Raw genomic sequence first — 20,781 nt, forward strand, 5'->3', positions numbered from 1 at the left:
TATGCACCACAAAACCAAATGACCTCTGAAGACATTACCTCTGGTGGTGTGGGACGTTAATGCTCTGCAGCCTGAAATGAGCCTCAGATTAATCTAAACTAAAACAAGCCAAGGATGGGGGATGGCTGGGATGATGTACAGGTTTTTCTGCTAATGCATTATTATTACACGAGAGAAAAACACGCGCGCTCTTGTCCATAGACCACTTAAAAGTGGTAATAGTCGTCCAGTGAATACTACATTTTCACCCTCAAAGGGGATTTTTGATTCATTCATAACGTTTCAATTGTCAGTATGAAATTGAAATCTAAATGCAAATTTAGACTGATATAAAAAAGACTCCTGGGGTCTATTCAAAAGCACAAAAAAGTAGCATAGACCCAGTGGAAGGAGGGGGTTGCAGCGAATCAGCGCAGCAGACACTGCAAAGCGCAGGCTGTCGCCTCCCCTCCGTCGAACTGTCAGATGACAGCAGCACACATGAGCCTCAGTGCTGCAGACGGAGTTGACCACCCGTTGATTTTACGTCTAAATAACGGCTCATCTGCGTTTTAATTCAAACGGGGCAACAACATGACCGGATACACCCCTGTCATCTCTACGGGCTGACCACAAACGCGCAAAAGGAGGGCTGAGCCGCTTGCTAGTTGTGAGCTGCTATCTAATGTTAATAGTTAGCTTGCAAGCTAATGGTAGCTAGCTGGTGAACGGAGTCCGGTTCTGCTTTGTGCCGTCCGTTGGCTAACGTTACATAGCTGGCTCGCTAGCGAAGTTCGGAGGGACTAACGTTAGCTGGTAGTCAAGAGCGTTTAGCCATTCAGTATCATTAATGTGTCATTTTAATAATTTGTTTTAAGGCTGCGTGATAATTTGTGTTTTATATGTCACGGGGCTTCATTTTCTTCCCGCCTTATACGTTTATTAAATTTACGAAATTTATCGTTGATGTTTGCTAGCTAGCAAGCTACTCGGCTATGCTAACGCCAGCTCACTGAGACCTCACATCGCAGGGGTGCGGAGAGCTCCAGATTAGTCAAGGAAGGAAGAGAGGTGACTTATGATGTGGGCTGAGGGAAGCGGCGGACTGTTAGGCGAAGGAGAGCAGCAGTATTAGCTTTAACACATCGTATTTTCCTCATATTAGTCCTTGTAGAGATAGGGCCATAGCGTCAGTCAAGCTGTGTGGGACGTTGGATGAAGAAAAGAATTGGGGCACTTTGATTTGCGATCTGGCTAAATGAATAGTATTGGTGTTACTGAGTCGTGAGCTGGTGGCCACTGTGCCAGCTTCAAGGGAAGACACTCTGTCAAGATTATCGCTACAAGACTACAATAACCAGCCTGTTTGCTTAAAGATGGCTTCGGCGAGCAGCATTGCAGCAGCTATTGCGAGCAAAACGAAGACCAAGAAAAAACACTTCGTTGCTCAGAAAGTAAAGCTCTTCCGCGCCAGCGACCCTCTGCTCAGTGTGCTTATGTGGGGAGTCAACCATTCGGTGAGTCAGACCATCTAATGTCCATGTTATGATCCAAAGTTATGTCTCCCTCGACCCTTTGATGTCAACTATCAGCATTTGTGTTATTGCAGTTGATTGACAAATGCGAGATGACAGCTGTCCAGCGGTTGGCTATAGTGCTGTCAATGTAAATGTGTGCTGGACTCGTTCAGCAAATTCTTAGTTATGTTTGCTTTAGTAAGCTTTATTCAGTTCCTGTTAGCATGACATTAGTATTGCATGATTTTGATGTATGCACCAAAAATGTGTGAGTATGTGTGTGTGTTTGAGCAGGGAACTCTTCTTTGGCTTCCTGTTGTGCACATGTAGGATAAGCTCCTAGGGCTCTGTGTCATGAGAGAGCAGATCTTCCCATGCAAGACAGCTTATCTTTGCTCTCAGCTCTCTTTCTCTTCCTTTGCTGAATATTTGCACTGGGCCAATACTCATATGTTGGAGAGAGAACAAACTTGGCAAGTATAGGACATACAAACATTTCTGGCATCAAATCCCAAATATTAAACCTTTTACCAATGTTTACACAAATTATTATGAGACACAAAGAGATGGTGCTCGATCAACGGACTAAGGCGTATAATCTGTAGTTCTTTCAGTTCCTTCGCCTTTGCACTTATATTATTAATTTATAGTCTCTCCTTCACCCTTTACTCATCTTATTTCTAATAATCATAACATGGTTATTACAGTAAAACCAGCCTGTTTACGGAACGTTTTATCTAGATTGATATAAAGAAAGGACCTAAGCAGTGAGTGAGCAGCAGCACTCATTTATTCCTTCAGTACATAACTGGCTATTTATATGGCAATATGAAATTGTTCCCATGGAGTAGCTAATGGTGTAAAAGATGACAACAGTATAGTTTATATCAAATAGAAAGTAATTTTTGCCCTTTGACACTCCTGGACGAATGAGGGACTACACCATCTTGCTTTGACACAGAGTTCTGCTCTGCTTTCTTGCTCTTTATTCATGTCTGCCTGTGGTTGTCCTCCTTGGTTGTATTGTGTGTGGCAGTGGTTAGCAGACAATGTGAAACAGTAGATGCAGCAGCGACTGCTTTAGCAAATTTATGCAGAATTCCTCATCTCAGTAGGAATATAAATATTTTTGACTAGTTCCATAACAGATGTCAGTTGCACATCAATACTGATTTGGTATTAAGTTAATGGGTCAGAGAAATACTATTTGGACATCTGTTAACAAGAGCCTAATTATAAGTAAATACAGGGGATTGACATTGCATAAACACTATGTGAAACTTTATAACTAAATGGCCACTGTAAACACCACCTCAAAAGTGGGTTATGTCCAGGTTGCATGCCAATTTGTGCTATTTTTCAACTTCATATATACTATGTCTGACATATTCTTTTTGCTAAGTTTTAATTTGTGACCACTGTTTCTCTGTGTTGATGCAGTTTGGCATTATCATCTTGTGACTTTAGAGACCGTTACCTTTTGACATAATAAATAATATTGCAGTTTTTGGCTAATGCACCATCAATTTGTGTACCGATGATTTGGCCTCTTTCAGCTCTGTTTGTCGTTTCATATTGCTTTGAAAACCTCATACTAATGTACTAATGACCACACCGGTTTATAACATTTTAAAAGTGTTGGAATGATTAATTTTTTTAAGAGTTAGTCTATTTGGTCTAACTCCATATCTCTGTATTGGGTTGAGAAATCCTGGGGGTGTTTGATGGACAACAGTGTCACAGATGCACAGTACTGAAGGCACATTGATGATGGGGTCATTACTAAGCATATTAGCTCTGTCAATATAGATACTAGCAATTGATTTTTCGCTAGTGTTAAGGGTGGCAGTTTAGTGTGGATTATGCAGCCTCTAGACAGCCTAATATATGCGAGGCCAAGACAGCTAAAGATCCAAAGCTGTTATTCTGTATCTAAGCTGTAGTCTGTAGATAGATTACCTGGTCACCTGGCTGTGGTGTTAAGCCTAAGGGGGCAAAGTAAGATACACAAGAGGTTTACCTCAATGCAGCTATGCAGTACTGGTTAATCATTAATTTTTCGAATGTCACTTGAAATGCCTGAGAAAGATGAACATTGCTACATTGTCCACTCACTTTAGCTGATTTCATTATCAGATATGACTTCAGCTATATATCAGCTGGACTGTCATCCTAGAAAGCACATAAAATCCTTCCGTATTATGGTATAGTTATGTATTGCAGTGTCTGTCAATACTGCCAATGTTTTATTTTGAATTAACTTGAAATCTTCATTCAGAGTTAAATGCATTGGCATCATTTAGACATTTATCTATGTGTTTGTCCATACATGTGAGTTATCCAGGCTCATAATATGTCTGATTGAGGTGTCTTAGAACTGTGGACTAATGGACCACTGACTCTCAACCATAAAAACCTACATAAGTTTGGAGAATCTACATGTTCAAACTCTTCTCTTGGATTGCATAACACAGAGCAGGGCAGCTGCCAGCACAATTCCTTCTCATGCAAGAGCATATGTCCTCTGCTGTTGTTCTCATCATTTGATAAAGTACTCTGTTTCTCATACCATTGGCAACATAAAAATGACATTCCATGCCAGGTCACCAGGTTGAGCCATTGAGTTACTGCCAGTGTGAAGGCTGCAGTTTGGAAGTGTTACTACCTGCCTATTGGTCTAATGAAGCAAAGATGTTATGCAGAATGAGTCGAATAGATTGCCATGATGCATAGAAATAAATTAGACGTTTTTGTGGCCCAGGTCATCAGAAACATTCTTGTGTAATGGCTGAGAAAAGCCAGTGATATGTGCTTTGAAATTTCTTTGTGTGGCAAAAGGTGTGTGGCAGCTTGCTGAAAATAACTTTTGTTGACGGGTAGCTCATTTTTACTTTAATCCTACATACTTAGAAAATTTACTTGCATTCTTCAGAGCCTGAATAGGTAACATAGCTCATGGTTTTATAGAAATGGATTGAGGCCAAAGCTAAAAAGTTTCAGTGGAAATCTCAGCTGTAATCACTGAAGCTTAGTGGGTGCAAAAGCTCAAACAAACTGAGTCTACAAAATCAATCTCAAACTCATCATTACAAAAGCATCTCCTGGTTCTAAGTCAGCATGACATTACAAATAAACAATAGGTCTTGTCTCTCTTGGATCTATTTTTTGCTGTACTGAGTTTACAAAATATGATTGGGCTGCCTCAGAATACAGTGTGTTCTGTAAATGAGTGTCTTCTCCCTGTATTTTTTAGCTTATAAAAGTAGCCATTCTCTCACACACATGCTGGATATGTGCTGACATAAACAGAATATAGACTAAGCACACAGATAGCCCACAGGATATGCCAACATGTTGCAATTAGTTGTATCCTGTAATATACTGTATATTCTTCATGAAAGTAGTGGCTCTCACATATAAGTAAATACAAAAACCCTGTAAATATTGGCTCTGTAATACATTAACAGTCTTGTCATGTTTGGGCCTGAAAGTAGAATGCTCCTAAAAAAGACAAAATTTAGGTTAGTTACATAACCCTGGTTCTAAGTAGCATGTATATGTATATGTATAGGAGGCCACCAGCCCTCCCCCTATATAAAGGTCTGACATACTGTCATTCACCATTCAAAAATTAGCCCACCTCTTCCTCATTTCACACCAGCAAGGTGTGTGGTCTGGTGAGACACTCACTCATGCTATTACGATAACCAGGGTTATGTATAACCTAAAGTTCTCTTTCATAGCATTCACTTCGTGTCTCACTGTGGCATATACTGACTCCCAGATTGCTTTATAAGCCCATTATAGGAACCAGCCCTGCCAGTACAGTTACCCCCACACTTAGCACTGAGTGAGCCAGCGAGTGTGTTATAACAACCAGGCTGTAAAACCTAGCAAAATTAAGAGATGAAGGCCAGCTAGCTGCCACAGATATCCTGAATGGAGACACCCCTGAAAAATGCCCATGAGCCTCTACTAGTGTAAGTAAGTGCAATAGCACCCACTATCCACTGGGAAAGCCTCTGCTTTGAGACTGGTTTTCCCGAGTGAGATTTTGCCCAAGACACAAGCATCTGATCAGATTTCCTGAAATTTGCAGAGCCCGGACTGGACACAAAGCATGTAGCCATTCCTGGTCAGTCGAAGCAAACGCTTTCAGCTCTATTGGTATGCAAGGATCCACCACTTTGGGAATAAAGGCTGGGTTAGGACGAAGACATACACTCAAATAGCGCTGCAGCTATCGATTATTTTAGTAATCGAGTATTCCACCAATCATAAGGATAAGAAATACATTTGCTTTATTAAAGAGCTATAGTAAATATGCAAAAGAGAAAATAAGACAGGTCTCTTAAAATGAACAACTAATTGGTTTCCTTTTTAGGAACATTTTCATTGCTTAAATTGAATACAACAATATTATCTGTCAAAACTAAACCCATTTAGTGCATTTAAGTGCCATATGACGTTCTGGGTTTTGAGGGGATAAGAACGGCGCCCTCCCACTCCTCTTTCGCCAACGGTGTTTCAAACAGCTTGCTTCTTCCTCCTCACCCCCTGAGTAGGTGGAGGATCTGACTTTCCTGGCAGCCAGCCTGGGTTGCTGGCTTCCTCACCCACGGGGTCTTGGCCTGTGGAGTCCAAGGAGCGTCCCATGAGAGCTTAGGAATCCTGTAGCTGGGCATGGGGCATGTCACCACTTATGCAAATGTCTGCCAGGGGGGTTCCGTAGCACTCAGTTGAGCTTTTCTGCTCGTGCAGAGTTTTAGGGCCTCACCCCCTCTTTTCTTGTCCTCGCATCCCTTCTGCATTGAGGATACTGCTGAGCCAAAGATAGTGTATCCAGGAGATCTTCTTTCTCCCTGATGGAGAGGTTGGTGAGATCCAATCTCCTGGCTTTTTCCTATAGGACAATCAAGCCCATGGCCTGGACCGCAACTTAGATATTACTATAAGAGATGTAGGCAATGGTAAGTGACTATGCAAATCTCCCCCCACAGCTTTGCTTCCCGCTTCGCTGTCATCTCTTCCTCCAGTTCTGCCTGGTTAGGCCATCAGGAGTGAATAAGCATTCAGGGCCCATGCAGTGAGGGCAACCGCTTTGTAGCTCTTGTCCCTCAGGTTGGACTGAAAGCGGTCAGTTTTGGAGGGCAGGGAAGACCCCGACGGTGACATAGGAGTGTTGGGGTGAAGATTGGAAGCCACAAACGGTTCTACCTGTGGCATCTGACGTAGCCCTCGCACCTTCATCCCCTTGCAGGCTGGCTGTTTTCCCATCTTCTGTATCATGGGCAGCTTTTTACTGTTATAGAGAGACCTGGTTCACTCTGCTTATACGGTGGGCCATGGGACATTAAGCTTTGCAGCCGAGCGTTTACACACTTCCTGCATGTCCACATCCAGTACAGCCAAGGTTAAAGCTGCCTCATCCTGTTCCATGCATGCTTTGCAGCCCGACCCAATGATGCCAGGGGAGATGAGTCGTCGTCGTCATCATTATTGTCGTCGTTGGAGACGAGCAGCTCCAATTCACCATCTGACCCGTTGTCTGCTTCATCCCCCTTGAGAAGCATTTCCGGTACATATTCTCGCATTTCCTGCTTCATGGCGTAGACATCTGCCGTGAGACAGTCCGCCATCACCTTAACGTAATTTGTGAATCTGTAGAAGGGATATGGTCCTGGTGTGTCTGTCAGTTCTTTTCGTAAGCCTTTTTGTTGTCTGACTGCACTGTTAGAATAGAAAGGTGTCAGAATGTGTGTCCACTGATAGTTTTTGAGTGGATTTGTCACTGGCTGGAAAGCTGCATTGCCACAGTTTAAGGCACCCCTGTGTAATCATAGCATCCAGCAGCTCCTAACCTGCTGTTCCATGTCACCTGCTCTTGTCCTTTTAAAGTCAAGACAATAATTGTGTTGAGTTGATGTTCGTTGTAGCTTTTTATTGTCAGGCCTAGAGACAGTAAAATTGTTGGTAAAAAATGTCTCTGTTATTAAGTACATTGCCACTTAAGATACCTTTTTCAAGAAAAAACAGGCCTTTTAATTTCATATAGCAACACAGTCTTTATCAGTTTCCCTCTTTTACAAATAGCAAATGAAAAAATGTTTTTGTTTTGATTTTCTTAGATTTTGTATAGTCTTTCCTTCCCTTTTTATTTTGACCTTCTTTAGTTGTAACTTTGTTTTTCTTTAATGTCACTCCTTTCTTTCTGTACCATTAAACTCTCCCCCTCCTGCAGGTTCATTCACTATTTCTGTCATTGCCCCTTTTTGTGTCTGTCAGCCTGTCTATCTGGCTCACTTTCTTTCCCTGTCCCCCCTCCCTCTCCCATTTCTTTACTGTGTCCTGCCTCTCTGTCTGACTCAGAATAGCTGTGTCTGGTAATGGGATTGCATAAGAGGGGGATTCTATAAATATCTGTAGGAGTGACCTACAGCTAATATGTTTGATGATTATGGGTGAGGAAAACAGAAAAGCTGGAGCCTCACGTGGCACCCTGGGGCAATGACAGATAGAGGAACTTATGGAAGCGTCTTGTGGTTTTATTCCAGTGTGTCTCTAAAAACCTTTTAAACAAGACATTTTCTCTTTTGCCTGCATGCATGCAAACATGCATGTACGTGCCTACTTGTGTGTGTGTGTCCTTTGCCACAGAGTCACTGTGCCGTGGCACACTCCTTGCCCAAATGCGATGCGACATGTTGCTGAGCAGCTTGATTTACCCAATAGGACAGGCCATATACCATAAGCCTGTTTGTTGCTCAGTCAGTCTAAACCACTATATCCTTTAATAGCTGGCCTTTCATAGCACTGACTTCACAACAGACTTGCTGAGCTGTCTGCATGTGCATGTGTGTGGGTGTGTGTTTGTGTGTGTACCTGTTGATGACAACTATAATTCATGTGTTACCTATTTCCACCTTAGTCATTAGTGTTTTCAACACGGATAGGAGCATGTCTGTTGTAAGAAAACTCACAGTATGCTGACATTAAATAATATTTGTCTTAATTATACATTGTATTGTAGGGCTATTCAATTACAAAATCAAGTGGGCCAGATTTTAAAACCAGGATATGTAGATGGGCCAGACATTTTCAGCAGCCTATTTAAAACCTTTTTTATCTTTTGGTAATGACACATTTTAAACAAATGCAAATAAATATTGTAAAAAATAGCAATGTTTATTCTTTCACTTTTGAAATTAAAAAAATATTTTTGGTCACATATCTGTCACAGGTGGGGTTAAACTGACTTTTCATTGTCAATTTTACCTTTCAGGGTTGACAGAGACATATTTTCAGTAGAGCACTTCCCTACTTGTGACTGTCAATAGCCAGATGTTTTGAAAAATGTTTTCTAAGCGTGGTCAGAATTCACATGGAAACCGGATATGGCCCGCGGGCCGCCAATTGAAATGGCCGGCTGTATAGGTTTGGTATATCTGGCATCGTCTACTGTAGTGTAATACCCCGGCCACACTGCCTACCTGAGCAGCACGGAACCTTTTACTTTTCATTTCAGCGCCCATGTTAACAGGTTAGAGCAGGGTCCGAAATTAACACCCGCCAAGCGCCAGATGCGGGTGGATTTTCCATTTGGTGAGTAAATCTCGGAAGGCTATCCGCCATACCGGCTTGTAAATGTTTGCACCAAAAGAGTCATGTAATAACAAACTATGCTGAGAGTCTCTACCGTGTTTTGGTATCATTTATGAGTGCGTTGCTTCTGTCCTCTGCTGTCTGTCGGACTTTGACACACACACACGCATACTACCATATGTGTTTTTACGTTTGTCTAAACAGTGCAGCACTAGTTTCGCAGCACTGTTTACCATACAGGACATCAGAATCCGCTAAAATATCACATGCCGCCGGTCTGCTGCTGCAACCTGGTATCATGCCAAAGCATGTAATACACACGTCGGTCCACCGTGGCAGTGTCACGTTTCAACATGTTCTCATTCCGCGGTTGATTTCAGTCTTTTGCTCTGGCATCTTCTTTAAAGAGTAACTAAACCCCCAAACCACTTTTTTTCAGCTGAAAACCAATGAATATGGGTATTTAGTACTGTTGTTGATGTATTCAGGTCAAATTTTGACATTTTCGGGCAAAGTATTTGATTTCTACATATTGTGTTATAAATATCCACAGCGACTGCCCTCTACAGGTTGAAACCTGGCTATTGCAATAGAATTTTGCTATTGGCTAATCTGGAGGCAGGGGATGAACTGTCAAACTAGGCAGTGCTGATCAAATATGAATCCTGGTTCTGTTACTGCATTGCCTATTTCCCACCTCAAATGTTTTCAGAAACACATTTTAGCACATTTTTTTTTCCTTGAAAAGCACTTAGGTCTATCCAATTGCGCCCCCTCCCAGCGCTGCCCATGTTGATGCGTTTTTCACGTTTTTAGAGGCATTTAGAGGTATTTTGGGCGGTAAAAAATATGCTAGGCCGGTGGGGTTTTTTTTATCTACCAGTCCCCTCAGCTGGTGAGTCAAGTTATTTTCAGACATTGGGTTAGAGCAGCCACACAGCCCGTGTGAGCAACGCGGCACAGGCGGTGCTCAGCAAAAATAGGTGTAACAGTGAAAATGATCTGTTGATATCATATTGACATCATACCAGCAACATTACACCTTTCACTACAGTTTAATTGTCTATATCAGTAGAATATGTCACAGACACAGTGTTTGCTGTATATTTTTTATTTATTTTTTACAATTGAGCACACGCTTCTTAACCTTTTTCTGTCTAGATAGGGCTGGCAGTAGCAGCACTGTCTGAATGGACACCACACGTGTGCAAGCTGCAGCAGTTCGCGCAAGCTAGCCATCACACACAGGTAGAGGTAGGCGGTGGGACTTTGAAACACACATTTCCTTTCTTCAGCACTATATTGTGTGTGATTGAGTGACTAAAATAGACTTGAATGAGCTGTTAGTATCTGATGTGAATGCAGACGTCTCACAGTTCAAGGAATGACTACCATAAGCGTTTAATTGCACTGCAGGTGTCTTACTCAGGTAGTTGGTTGCATTCGTCCATGGCCCTGTTTCTCTCTGTGTGTCTCTGTCTCTCCCCATTCTCACACACACACACACACACACATACACACAAATGCAGCAGTCCTTTTACCTTACCACTGCTCCACTTCTATCACTTTGTCCTCATTATGGCTGATCTGTCTACACTGTGGTTGACACTGAAGTTGTCAAAGTTGCTCCACAGAATTAGGTCACATACAGGCTGTCATGGTCATATTTCGTGAGGGCTGATCATTGTGTGTGGTATAAAGCAGAAGACGTACTCACGTTTCCTAGAATTTAATTAAAAATGTCCTCTAAAGGCATTAAAGTACCAGTTCATCAGTGATAAGATTAACTGTACATAGTATAAATATAATTAAGCCGTTTCCCATATTGCCAAGGTATTTACAATTATGTTCAGTTTCTATATAAAATAACAAAGTGCTTAAGTTATTTAAATGCTTCTTTTTTTTTAACAGTTTGAAATGGAAACTTTTCCTTACGTAGATGTGATTTATCAGACGTTCCCATGATATTTCAGATTTATTGATAATTAACACTCATAATGGTAAATCTCACATTCTCTACTTTTTTCTACCCACCCTATTTTGTGTTCATTCCTTTTTATGGGCTGGCCAATGAATCCCTGATACACACACCCAGATACTATTGTTGTACTGTGTTTAGGGCTTTCCACCTAAAAGGTCTTGAGATAGATCCTAGGATAAGCTGTATTCTTCTTTATGTGGATATTGTTAAAATTGCTACAGACTATGAATGGTTCTGGGATTCATAGCAGGTCAGGTGATGATGTAATAGCCTTGTTAATTGGTCAGTGAAAGGTCAAGTCCACACTCAGTACAATCTACTACAGCTATATGTGACCACTATTGGACTGTTAAAGGGCAAATCTCCATTTAGCTGGGTGTATCTACTGCATATGATTACCATTGTGGTTTATGAATATCACCTGTCATGTTGTGGTCAGCAAGTCTACCAGTACATAAGTTGATTACGGCACAGTGGTTTGTTTCATTAAGCCATTTCCTAAGAAGTCTGATGATGTTAAGTAAGTGCTGTGATGTGTATGTGTGTTATTTGGGAAAACATATTGATGAGCATGCTGATGAGTTTGGAAGCTGTGGCTTTATTAAAATATTGCACCAAATACTTCTGTGCTGCATTGATTACTCCAATCAATGCTTTTGCCAAATTGCAAAACCACAGTCCCTCCTAGTGTATTTACACCTCTACATATTGGTTGATTGCATGTTCAGTCTGTCTTGATTACACTTTAATTAGAGCCACTTAGACTGTAATATCTTGTAAATAGACATAGAGGAAGTGCTCGCTAACATTCCACACTGTCTAGGAGTCGCTTCTTGAGAACACATGTCCAATTTCCCCCATGTAATTGACAGCTTGACACTAGAACATTGGGCATGCTTTAAAATGACTCCAGTGGAAAATATATCACGATGCTGTTCTTTGTCTCTCCCTCTCTCTCTCTGGCTCTCACCTGTTATAAGTTTTTCACAACTCTCTTTGTTTATCTTTATAGTTACAATTTGCAAAAAACAAAGTCCAGCTAAATTCAAAATAAGCCCACATGCTCGAGACAAGTCCATGAGGGCAGCAAAACATCACCAGACTCGAGGGTCCTGTTTTCTTGTGCTTGTGGCTGTGTTTTGTTGTAGAGTTATGGCTTGTTCAGTGAAAGATGTACAGTGATTTAAAGTTACTAAATAGGGATCCCCTGTGGATCAGATGACGACCAGTCCAGGCTTTGTTTTCATTTATTGATGACACTGAAACCACAGCATTGTGAGCAAGTGAACCATGGAGCGCACAATATAAACTGCAGCCACCAGTTTTACGCAGTGATATATCAGCAGGCTATGCAAGCATTGGGTTTAAATTTGGTCACTTGGTCACATGGCTTTATTAACATTTTGCAGAAAAAGAATATTGTGTTAAATAAAGATTGGATCAGACAGAGTCTGAAGATATTGATATTGAAGGACTCTGATTGGAATGGGTGGAAAAAATATAATCTTTGACCTTTACTAATAAAGATACATTTCTAGAGAAACCTGACAGAATTGCTGTCACTATAATGACTTTTTACACTAGTGACACATTCTAGTTGTAGCTTGCAAGTCAGTTGTAGCTTTCAGTTGTCAAAAATAAGAAAAGATAAAAAAGATGACGGTCATAGCCCTGTTCATTGTCAAATGTCTCCCTCCAGCCTACACATCATGATGGCATGCCTGATTAGTCTTGCTTCTGTCCTTTCTAACTTTGCGAGAGGTTTCTCTCCACTCTGATATTTTCATTACCCTTCTGTATCTTGCACTTAAGAAATGATCAGTCCTTTGTATTATTAGATGTAGATTTTTGTAACCAAGTAAAAGGTGTCACAATATCACTGCTGTCAATGCTATCACTAGGCTGTCATCTGCTAAGATTGCGTCATCTATCTGTCATTGAGAGATAAGGCTATGCAATGCTGCTGACAGAGCACGCTCTCTTCACTAACTTCCTGTCCAATGGAGCAACAGCACACACTTGCTTAACTCTGCCGGAAAACCAGTCTTCATCACCATGGAGACAAACAGGAAGTGGTGGTGTGAAATTTGTCTGCAAGTTTGATAGCTGCAGGAAGATAAGCAGATATGCTGGAGGCATCTGATTAAACAAAACATAAGAGCTACAAGAGCCTAGCAGATAAAATAGGAGTACCATGCATGTTATTTAATGTGGATTAGGTACTGCAAGGGACAGTCAGGCTGGTATACTGGATTAGCCACACCTCCATGTAGGCACTTGCAAAAACATTTAGCGCCAGGGCAATGCCACTGTGTTAAAAATCAGTGCTATGCCTGCTATCCAAACCAAAAAATGGTACATAACAGTGACTGTCAAAAGCATGATTTGTGAAAATAGCCTAATGCAGTCATTCCCACTCACTCATTCTCACTTTACAGTTTTTTGGGGGTAGCATGAATTTAATTACAGGAACAGGAACATTTGCCACTAAACCAGTAACAGTACAAACATGGGTGCAGAAGTGGAGTTTGTGGGTATTTCAAACTGATGCAGATTGTTTTCTGAGCCTATTCGAGGGATCCATTTATACCTCTTTTTATCACAGATATTTTCACCCCATTTTGACCATATTGTCAATAATTTTTATTGCTGTGACTTGCATTAACATTCAGTACACTAGTGGCCTCGCAGACGCGTGTTTGTGCTTGGTAATATCAGACATTGTCTCTGCCCTTGTGTGAAACACAGCTTTGTTGATTAGGTGACATCTCCCCCCTGAAGTACCCAGCATGCATCAGTGCTATAGCATCACTGTGACGTCTGTGCCTGTCACACCAAGGCACGGAAACATACTCGGATATGGCATCTGTGGACTTCCTCTGTTTGCTCTGTTTCTTTAATGCCCTCCTTTTCATATTTTCTTTCTCCTGCTTTCTTCTCTTTTCAGATAGCTTTCTTCCTTTTTTTTCAGATGTTTTTTTTCTCTCGCTCTCTCAAATGTTTCCTTCCTAAAAATTCTCTCCTGCTGTTAATCTATCTTCTGTTAATGATGCCCACTAATTCTGTGTTCTCATGCTTCTCTTTTCGTTTCCTTTCCATAAAAAGCTTACAATAATCCTATAGGATTTTTAAAGTACAGGGATATTCAGTTTGAATTCTCACTTAATGACGACATCAATGTGCTGTACAACAAGTAAACAGCTTTGTTCTTGAAATGCTACTGTGCTCAGTTTGTAAATGTTTGCTGAGCTGGTTAAAGGCAAAGTGTACAAAGGCAGACCTTTGCCCATCACTGGACAAGCTTTTGCAGACTTCAGCATTAAGATTTGTTTTAAATTTGACCAGTCAGTGGGTCAGAGTTATTGTTATTGTTCTTTTTTTTTTTTTTTTTTTTTTTTTTACCCCTTTTGTATTTATTGATGAGTCGTCATCACAAACAGATTGAAACAATTCTGTGAATGTAAGCTTTACTACTCATCGCTTTTACAGTGGTTAGTCTGGTATCATGAGTTTGTCTGATAGGACATTTTCAGCTAAGCACTTTTGCTAACATACTGGCTAATTGCTGCCAGCTCTTGTCTTGGGCATTGAGTGTGTTAAATTGTTTGTGCTTTTAAAAGTGAGCCAGTTCAATCTACTTTACTTGGAAGCTTCCAACAAACAGTAACTACAGTAGAGGATTTATATGATTTTCAACGAAGACACTATCACCTCCATAATTGGGGTAAAACAGACTATTAATGTTGCTAATTTCACAGTTATTTCTGCAGCAATTATATATTTGTTCTGCCATATTTGTGCTGCCATCTCCCCTGCTGTCAACATCCTGAGTACCATCTCATCTACCTAGTCACAAAAATTACATCAATCATAAGACTGGGCCAGTGGCAAAGCAGAAAGGCATAAATTACACACTTGAGCATTGAGAGAGTTTAGACCAGAAGCTGTTTGGGGAACTACCCCCAGATCTCTAACTGGGCAAGTAACTTACATAAGTTCATGTCTTACAGACTATTCATCAATCCTTAATGTTAAAACTCTACTTCTAAATAGAGCAATTGAGCCACATGAATATACTAATTTGAGAGGCCATGGAATCATGTAGCTAGCTGTACTTGTCCAATTTAAAGCCTTAACTATGCAGTGTATTGATATTGGTCTAAAACAAAATCATGAACATTCAGGAACATGTTTAAGGCATACTATCTTAAAAAGCACACTTGTTAATGGCCACATGAAGTATGCCAAATGATTTCATGGGTCAGTCAGTCATGCTGAGGCTATTCTCTACCATCTGCTGTAATACTCCTGCAGCATTACACGGCCATGGTCAATCCCCAATGGTAAAAAATATTCCTCTAAGGCAGCTGCTGGAATTGTGATATGACACCACCTCTTGTCTGTCTGCACAATCCTAGCTGTGAGCAATGTATAAAGTGTAAAGTACATACTGTACTGTAGAGGAACACACACACACATGCTTCGTGATTAATATTATAGTCAATCAAAGTTTGTGTGAGTGTTTGGGTTTATTCAGTGCACCTACATTACAAGTGTGCTTGGTGGAATGACAGGTTATTAATAGATTCATGCAACCTGCCAGCACCCCTGCCTGCAACCAACAACGAATATGCAAGTGCGTGCACACACACACACACACACACACACACACACACACATCATATTTGTATCAAGCTGTGCCTGAGTCATAACAAATGTCAGGTGTACGTATTACAGCAATGTGACGCATGGCCAGCTCCAAATGGAAACTCCTGCAATGTACCTTATGTGTTTGAAGCCCCACTGTTTATTCAGTGTGCAAGGTTTATTGAAGCGTTCTGTAATTTTGCATTTTGTTGGCTGGCTATCATGACCATAAACATGCAATCAGTCATAATCATTTAAGTGTTAACAGTCGAACTCACCTAATAGTCCACAACGTCTAGTTATGGTCTTACGTAAGACTCAGATATGTCATATGACATTTTAAAAACATAACCACTTTGGAAACTCAAAGTAAACTTAAGTGGTTCATGCATTAATTGTCCTGATTAGTTTGTGACACATAATTTATCTGAAAAGAGAGTAAGATGTTATCTGCTCTTAAATCAAGAACACGCTCCAACTAGAACATTAGAAAATAGCAGTGCATTACAGACTGCAGGATATTGAAATTACCTTTCCTGCAGGAGCGACACATAGCTTTCAATCATATATACCCCCAGTGCTGGCAACATTTCCACTCTCCTTTCCCCTACAGCTGTCCTTCAGCCCTGTAGGCTACATCGTCCTGAAAATCGAATCTGTAAACTGCTCGCATCACCAGGTGTTCTGTGCCGAAGTTTGGTATTGATTGATGATCCTGGCCAGCACTATTGGCATGAATCATAAATTAACCCTAATAACTTGTCATCAGGCTGCTTTGATTTCGGTAAAAATAATCTGAAGGTGGAAGTTCACCCTTGTGCCTTTTATGGTTGCTTTTTTGTTTTGTTCTGCAACACACCACAGTTTACTCAGTTATCTGAGATAGTTAACAGGGAAAAGTGACATTAATTTTGTGAGTAGTTTTTGTGCAGGAAGGTGGTGAAGTTTAACATACACTGACTGGTGTCTTGGCCAACTGTTTCACCCTTTTACCAATACCGGAACCAAATACATGTGCGCATTGTGTTACACTGAATGTCTTTTCAGAGGCAAAATATGGTCATGTGAGTATTCATGTGAAGTTATGTGAATGCTGATCTTTGCACCAGTTTGTGGAATGATGCACTTTATTGGGTTGGATAATATTGCATTGTGAGGTTACATGAGTTGAGGTGTGAAGCACACAGCTAGCAGATTGAATATCTGAATTCTTGTGATGACATTATAGTAACATGTTATAGCAAATATATAAAGGAAACTGTAATGGTTGCAAAGCTCCACTATCAGGCTTGCATCAAATGAAGTAAATGTTCTACGGTTTTTTTCACTTTAGGCTCTACCACTACATTTACAGGGATTCCTTTCAGTGTTGATCCCACTGATCACCACATTATGTATATCAGTGGTAATGATCGATGATCTTTGTCAATGTTTTGCCTACATTCCCTCAGTGAGACGCTCATTTTTCCCTCCTCAGTATCCCAAGGCTTTTAAATTCTTAACTTCTAGCATTTCTAATGTGACATGATTTCCCTCATGTTTTAGACTAATTTGTGTTCCTAGATACATCACTGATCTCCCTTTCTTTACTATCTTTTTTCTGCCCAGATAAATGAGTTAAGCCATGTTCAGATTCCCATCATGCTCATGCCAGACGACTTCAAGGCCTATTCTAAGATCAAAGTGGACAACCACCTCTTCAACAAGTAAGGTCTTTTTAAATATATAATTGTTTTATTTCCCAAAAATGATGACACTGTAAAATATATGTTATTTTTATAATTCTTTGAAATATTCTTTAGGACCTACAGCAACTCATAAACCATGTCACTTTTCTGATTTTTGCATACTCACAGGGAGAACATGCCCAGCCATTTCAAGTTCAAGGAGTACTGCCCTCTGGTGTTTCGAAACCTCAGAGAGAGGTTTGGAATCGATGATCAGGATTTCTTGGTATGAAAAGCCTAGCAACATTACTACCACTTCTGGAACAAATATCTAGTTTCTTTGTAGTGCTAGATTAGTGTGAATTGCCACATAAGAAAGTGCCAGCTACTATAGACAGTTGGGTGATTTTACAGGCAATGCATTATCCTTAAATGTATCTGAATCTTATGTAATAAACATAATTACTTGGTACTGCAAGCACACAGAAACAATTGCAGCTATTTCAAATTTGATCACAGTCTTAACTAGTAAACTGTTGCTCTTTAGCGCTTTTTCCTTTCCCTCTTTTGTTTCAGCCCACTACTTGTCTTCCTTTATTTTCCACTCTTCCCTAGTAAATCCCCATTCCCAGTGCAGGCAATGAGTTGGCAGTATTTGGAGGTCGTTGTGTCTGAGCTCAATGCAGCTGTCCTTCTCACATGTTTACATTAAGGTTCGGCTGGCTGCAGTGAGTGGGCAGTTGGGAGTGTTAAGACACTGGCCAGTGCAAAGGAATGTTGTGACATTCTCAACATTAAACTACTTTCCTACATAAGGCACTGGTCACATTATGGTCAAAAAGGTTTATTGGTTTGCATTTTTTCTTTTTGCCCTTGCTCTAAAACCAGCCTGTTGGAATTATTTCTAATTACATTGGTAATATTCCTCATTACATCCAATGGATACCACCAGCTGCAGGCCTGCTCTTTTGATGACATGCAGCAGTAACCATTAGTTTTAATGAGCAATGCTAGCAGTATTAAATTAAGTTTTGGGAGGGTAACTGAAGTGCAAACAGATTAACCTTTTTTCCCCACATTATGATAAATGCATAGTTGAGAAAAGGACTAACTAAAACAAAAACATTAAGATATTACTTTGAAAGCTTTACATCTATGCAAGCCTCAGGCGAAGGGCCTCTTAAACATTTTCAGCCACTCCAGTGTTACACCGGGAAGTGTCCATGCTTTTTAGGAACCTCCAGAAACAAGACTGCAACCAATTTTAGGTCTAAACACAAGAAAGAAATTATGCTTAACAGTTGTTTCAGGTTGCACGTTAAAGGTTAGTCCTCACTTTGCAATACAAGCAATAGATGCTGTGGCTTGAAGAGGGGAAAGGGAATTGAGGGCAGAAGACATGAGGAATTCTTGGAGAATGAGGCATTGAGCTAGGGGTGTTGGATCAAGTTACTTTTTGAGCTCCAAAGTCTGGGCAGCAGCTGTTTGTGTCTGTGTGTAGGTTTGGACAGGCAGCAGGCATAGGGGTCAGAACCCCACATGTTTAGACTGGAGAGTGGGAGGTGGTCAGACAACAAAAACGTAGATGCAGGACATGTTGTATTGTGGGATCCATTCAAATACACTAGAAGAGCAGCTATTTCAACCGTTCAGCCAACTGAGAAAATTTATTTCACCACCAGCTATTTAAACAAAAGATGTCAATATGGGTTCTGACTCATAGTTAAATAAGCACTTTTCAAAAAATGTTTGTATTTAGTGAGACAGGCCATTCAAAAAAGCAAAATACAAGTAAGTACATTATCTTGGTTCTCTGAAGGCAGGGCAAATAATGCATGTGCAAGGGTTGTCAAAAAGTCAAGATGACAAGCTGATCATATCTCAGTGTGTACACCCTGATAAATATGATCATTATTTTTCCTTTCCGTCTTTGCTCTGTGTGTTTGCAGAACTCTCTGACACGCAGTGCTCCCTTGAACAGTGAGGCCCAGGGACGGAGTGGGGCCCGCTTCCATACCTCTTACGACAAACGCTATGTCATCAAGACCATCAGCAGCGAGGATGTGGCCGAGATGCATAACATTCTAAAGAAATACCATCAGGTGATAACAGCTTATCAATTTCGATTTTTTTTACTTCAATTAGCTTTATTGGCATGAAGAAAGACATGTTGTTGCCAAGGCAATTGACAGAAGATTAACTTATATTACATATACATATTAAATACACAGGTGTCACATATGTAGGTTCTATATTATACTGATGCAGCCAATTCTTTGATTCCTATATAATACATTACAGTACACTACAATTTAATACAATTACTTAAAACCATACAAATCCCAAATTTCCCTTCACCTAGGAGAACTGCCAGTTTGTCTTCTGGGGTTAACATTAGGAAGTTTGTTATTTTCTTGGCTATTTCCCCTTACTGAAGAGAACTTCTCACAGTGGAGGAGGAAGTGCATCTCTGTCTCTACTTTCCCTGTCGAAAAGTGACCACATACACACATGACCACAAATCAGTCTCTGTTTCGTATCTCTGACAGAGTAGAGATACTCAGCCAATTTATATTTTCTGTTTTAGAGTCAAATAACAATTACTATCTTGCAGCTCTATCTATCTATCTATCTATCTATCTATCTATCTATCTATCTATCTATCTATCTATCTATCTATCTATCTATCCATCATCCATCCATCCATCCATCCATCCATCCATCCATCCATCCATCCATCTATCCATCTATCCATCTATCTATCTATCTATCGCTATATATAAAATTTCCCATGACAGCTGTTGCAGTCCTCTTGTCTATTTATCACCTTACATTTGATCAGAGAGTCACACTAAGTTATAAAGGGATCTTGCTGTGTTTTATAAACTTTTATTTCTCTATTTCTTACAGTCTCCTCTCTTAACACAGGCAGTAAGCATACATTGTGACTATAAAAGGGCCATGAATTCATATTCTCTCTACTCTTTTGGTAGTTCATCGTGGAGTGCCATGGCAACACGCTGCTACCTCAGTTTCTGGGGATGTACCGGCTCACGGTAGATGGCGATGAGACCTACATGATTGTTACACGCAATGTCTTCTCTCACCGCCTTTCCGTCTACAAAAAATATGATCTCAAGGTACGTGATCAGATAGGGCATGAATACTAGGAGAAATTATGTAAATCTAATCTATAGTTGCACTACAGCAGTCCCTTGCAAGAAGAAAAAGAATGTAAATGTGTGTTTCCCCTCCCCCCAAGACAGGCCTGTTTGTAGTTTGAAACATTTTATAAAAGCTTGTGTACAAGTCAGGTCTATAAAAATCATCATCAAGTTGATCAAACAAGGTTTGGTTGTATGTTTAACATAACAGGCATTATCCACTG

General features: G+C 40.4%; 1 protein-coding gene across 5 annotated transcripts in view; it reads left to right on the plus strand.

Moving 5' to 3' along the window:
* Nucleotides 1-380: 380 nt before the first annotated feature.
* The window catches only part of pip4k2aa (phosphatidylinositol-5-phosphate 4-kinase, type II, alpha a), a 33,660-nt gene continuing 13,259 nt past the window's right edge, over nucleotides 381-20,781 (plus strand). For 4 of the 5 annotated variants that reach the window (XM_044175594.1, XM_044175596.1, XM_044175595.1 and 1 more), the window contains exons 1-5: nucleotides 381-1,496; nucleotides 17,335-17,432; nucleotides 17,583-17,679; nucleotides 19,343-19,495; nucleotides 20,387-20,533. In XM_044175594.1, coding sequence (XP_044031529.1) covers nucleotides 1,356-1,496; nucleotides 17,335-17,432; nucleotides 17,583-17,679; nucleotides 19,343-19,495; nucleotides 20,387-20,533 — 636 coding nt within the window. In that variant the 5' untranslated portion in view covers nucleotides 381-1,355. The remainder of the gene's footprint in view (nucleotides 1,497-17,334; nucleotides 17,433-17,582; nucleotides 17,680-19,342; nucleotides 19,496-20,386; nucleotides 20,534-20,781) is intronic. The other variant, XM_044175598.1, reaches the window with a different exon arrangement.

The sequence above is a fragment of the Siniperca chuatsi genome, linkage group LG19 (genome assembly GCF_020085105.1).
Source record: "Siniperca chuatsi isolate FFG_IHB_CAS linkage group LG19, ASM2008510v1, whole genome shotgun sequence".
Taxonomy (NCBI): domain Eukaryota; kingdom Metazoa; phylum Chordata; class Actinopteri; order Centrarchiformes; family Sinipercidae; genus Siniperca; species Siniperca chuatsi.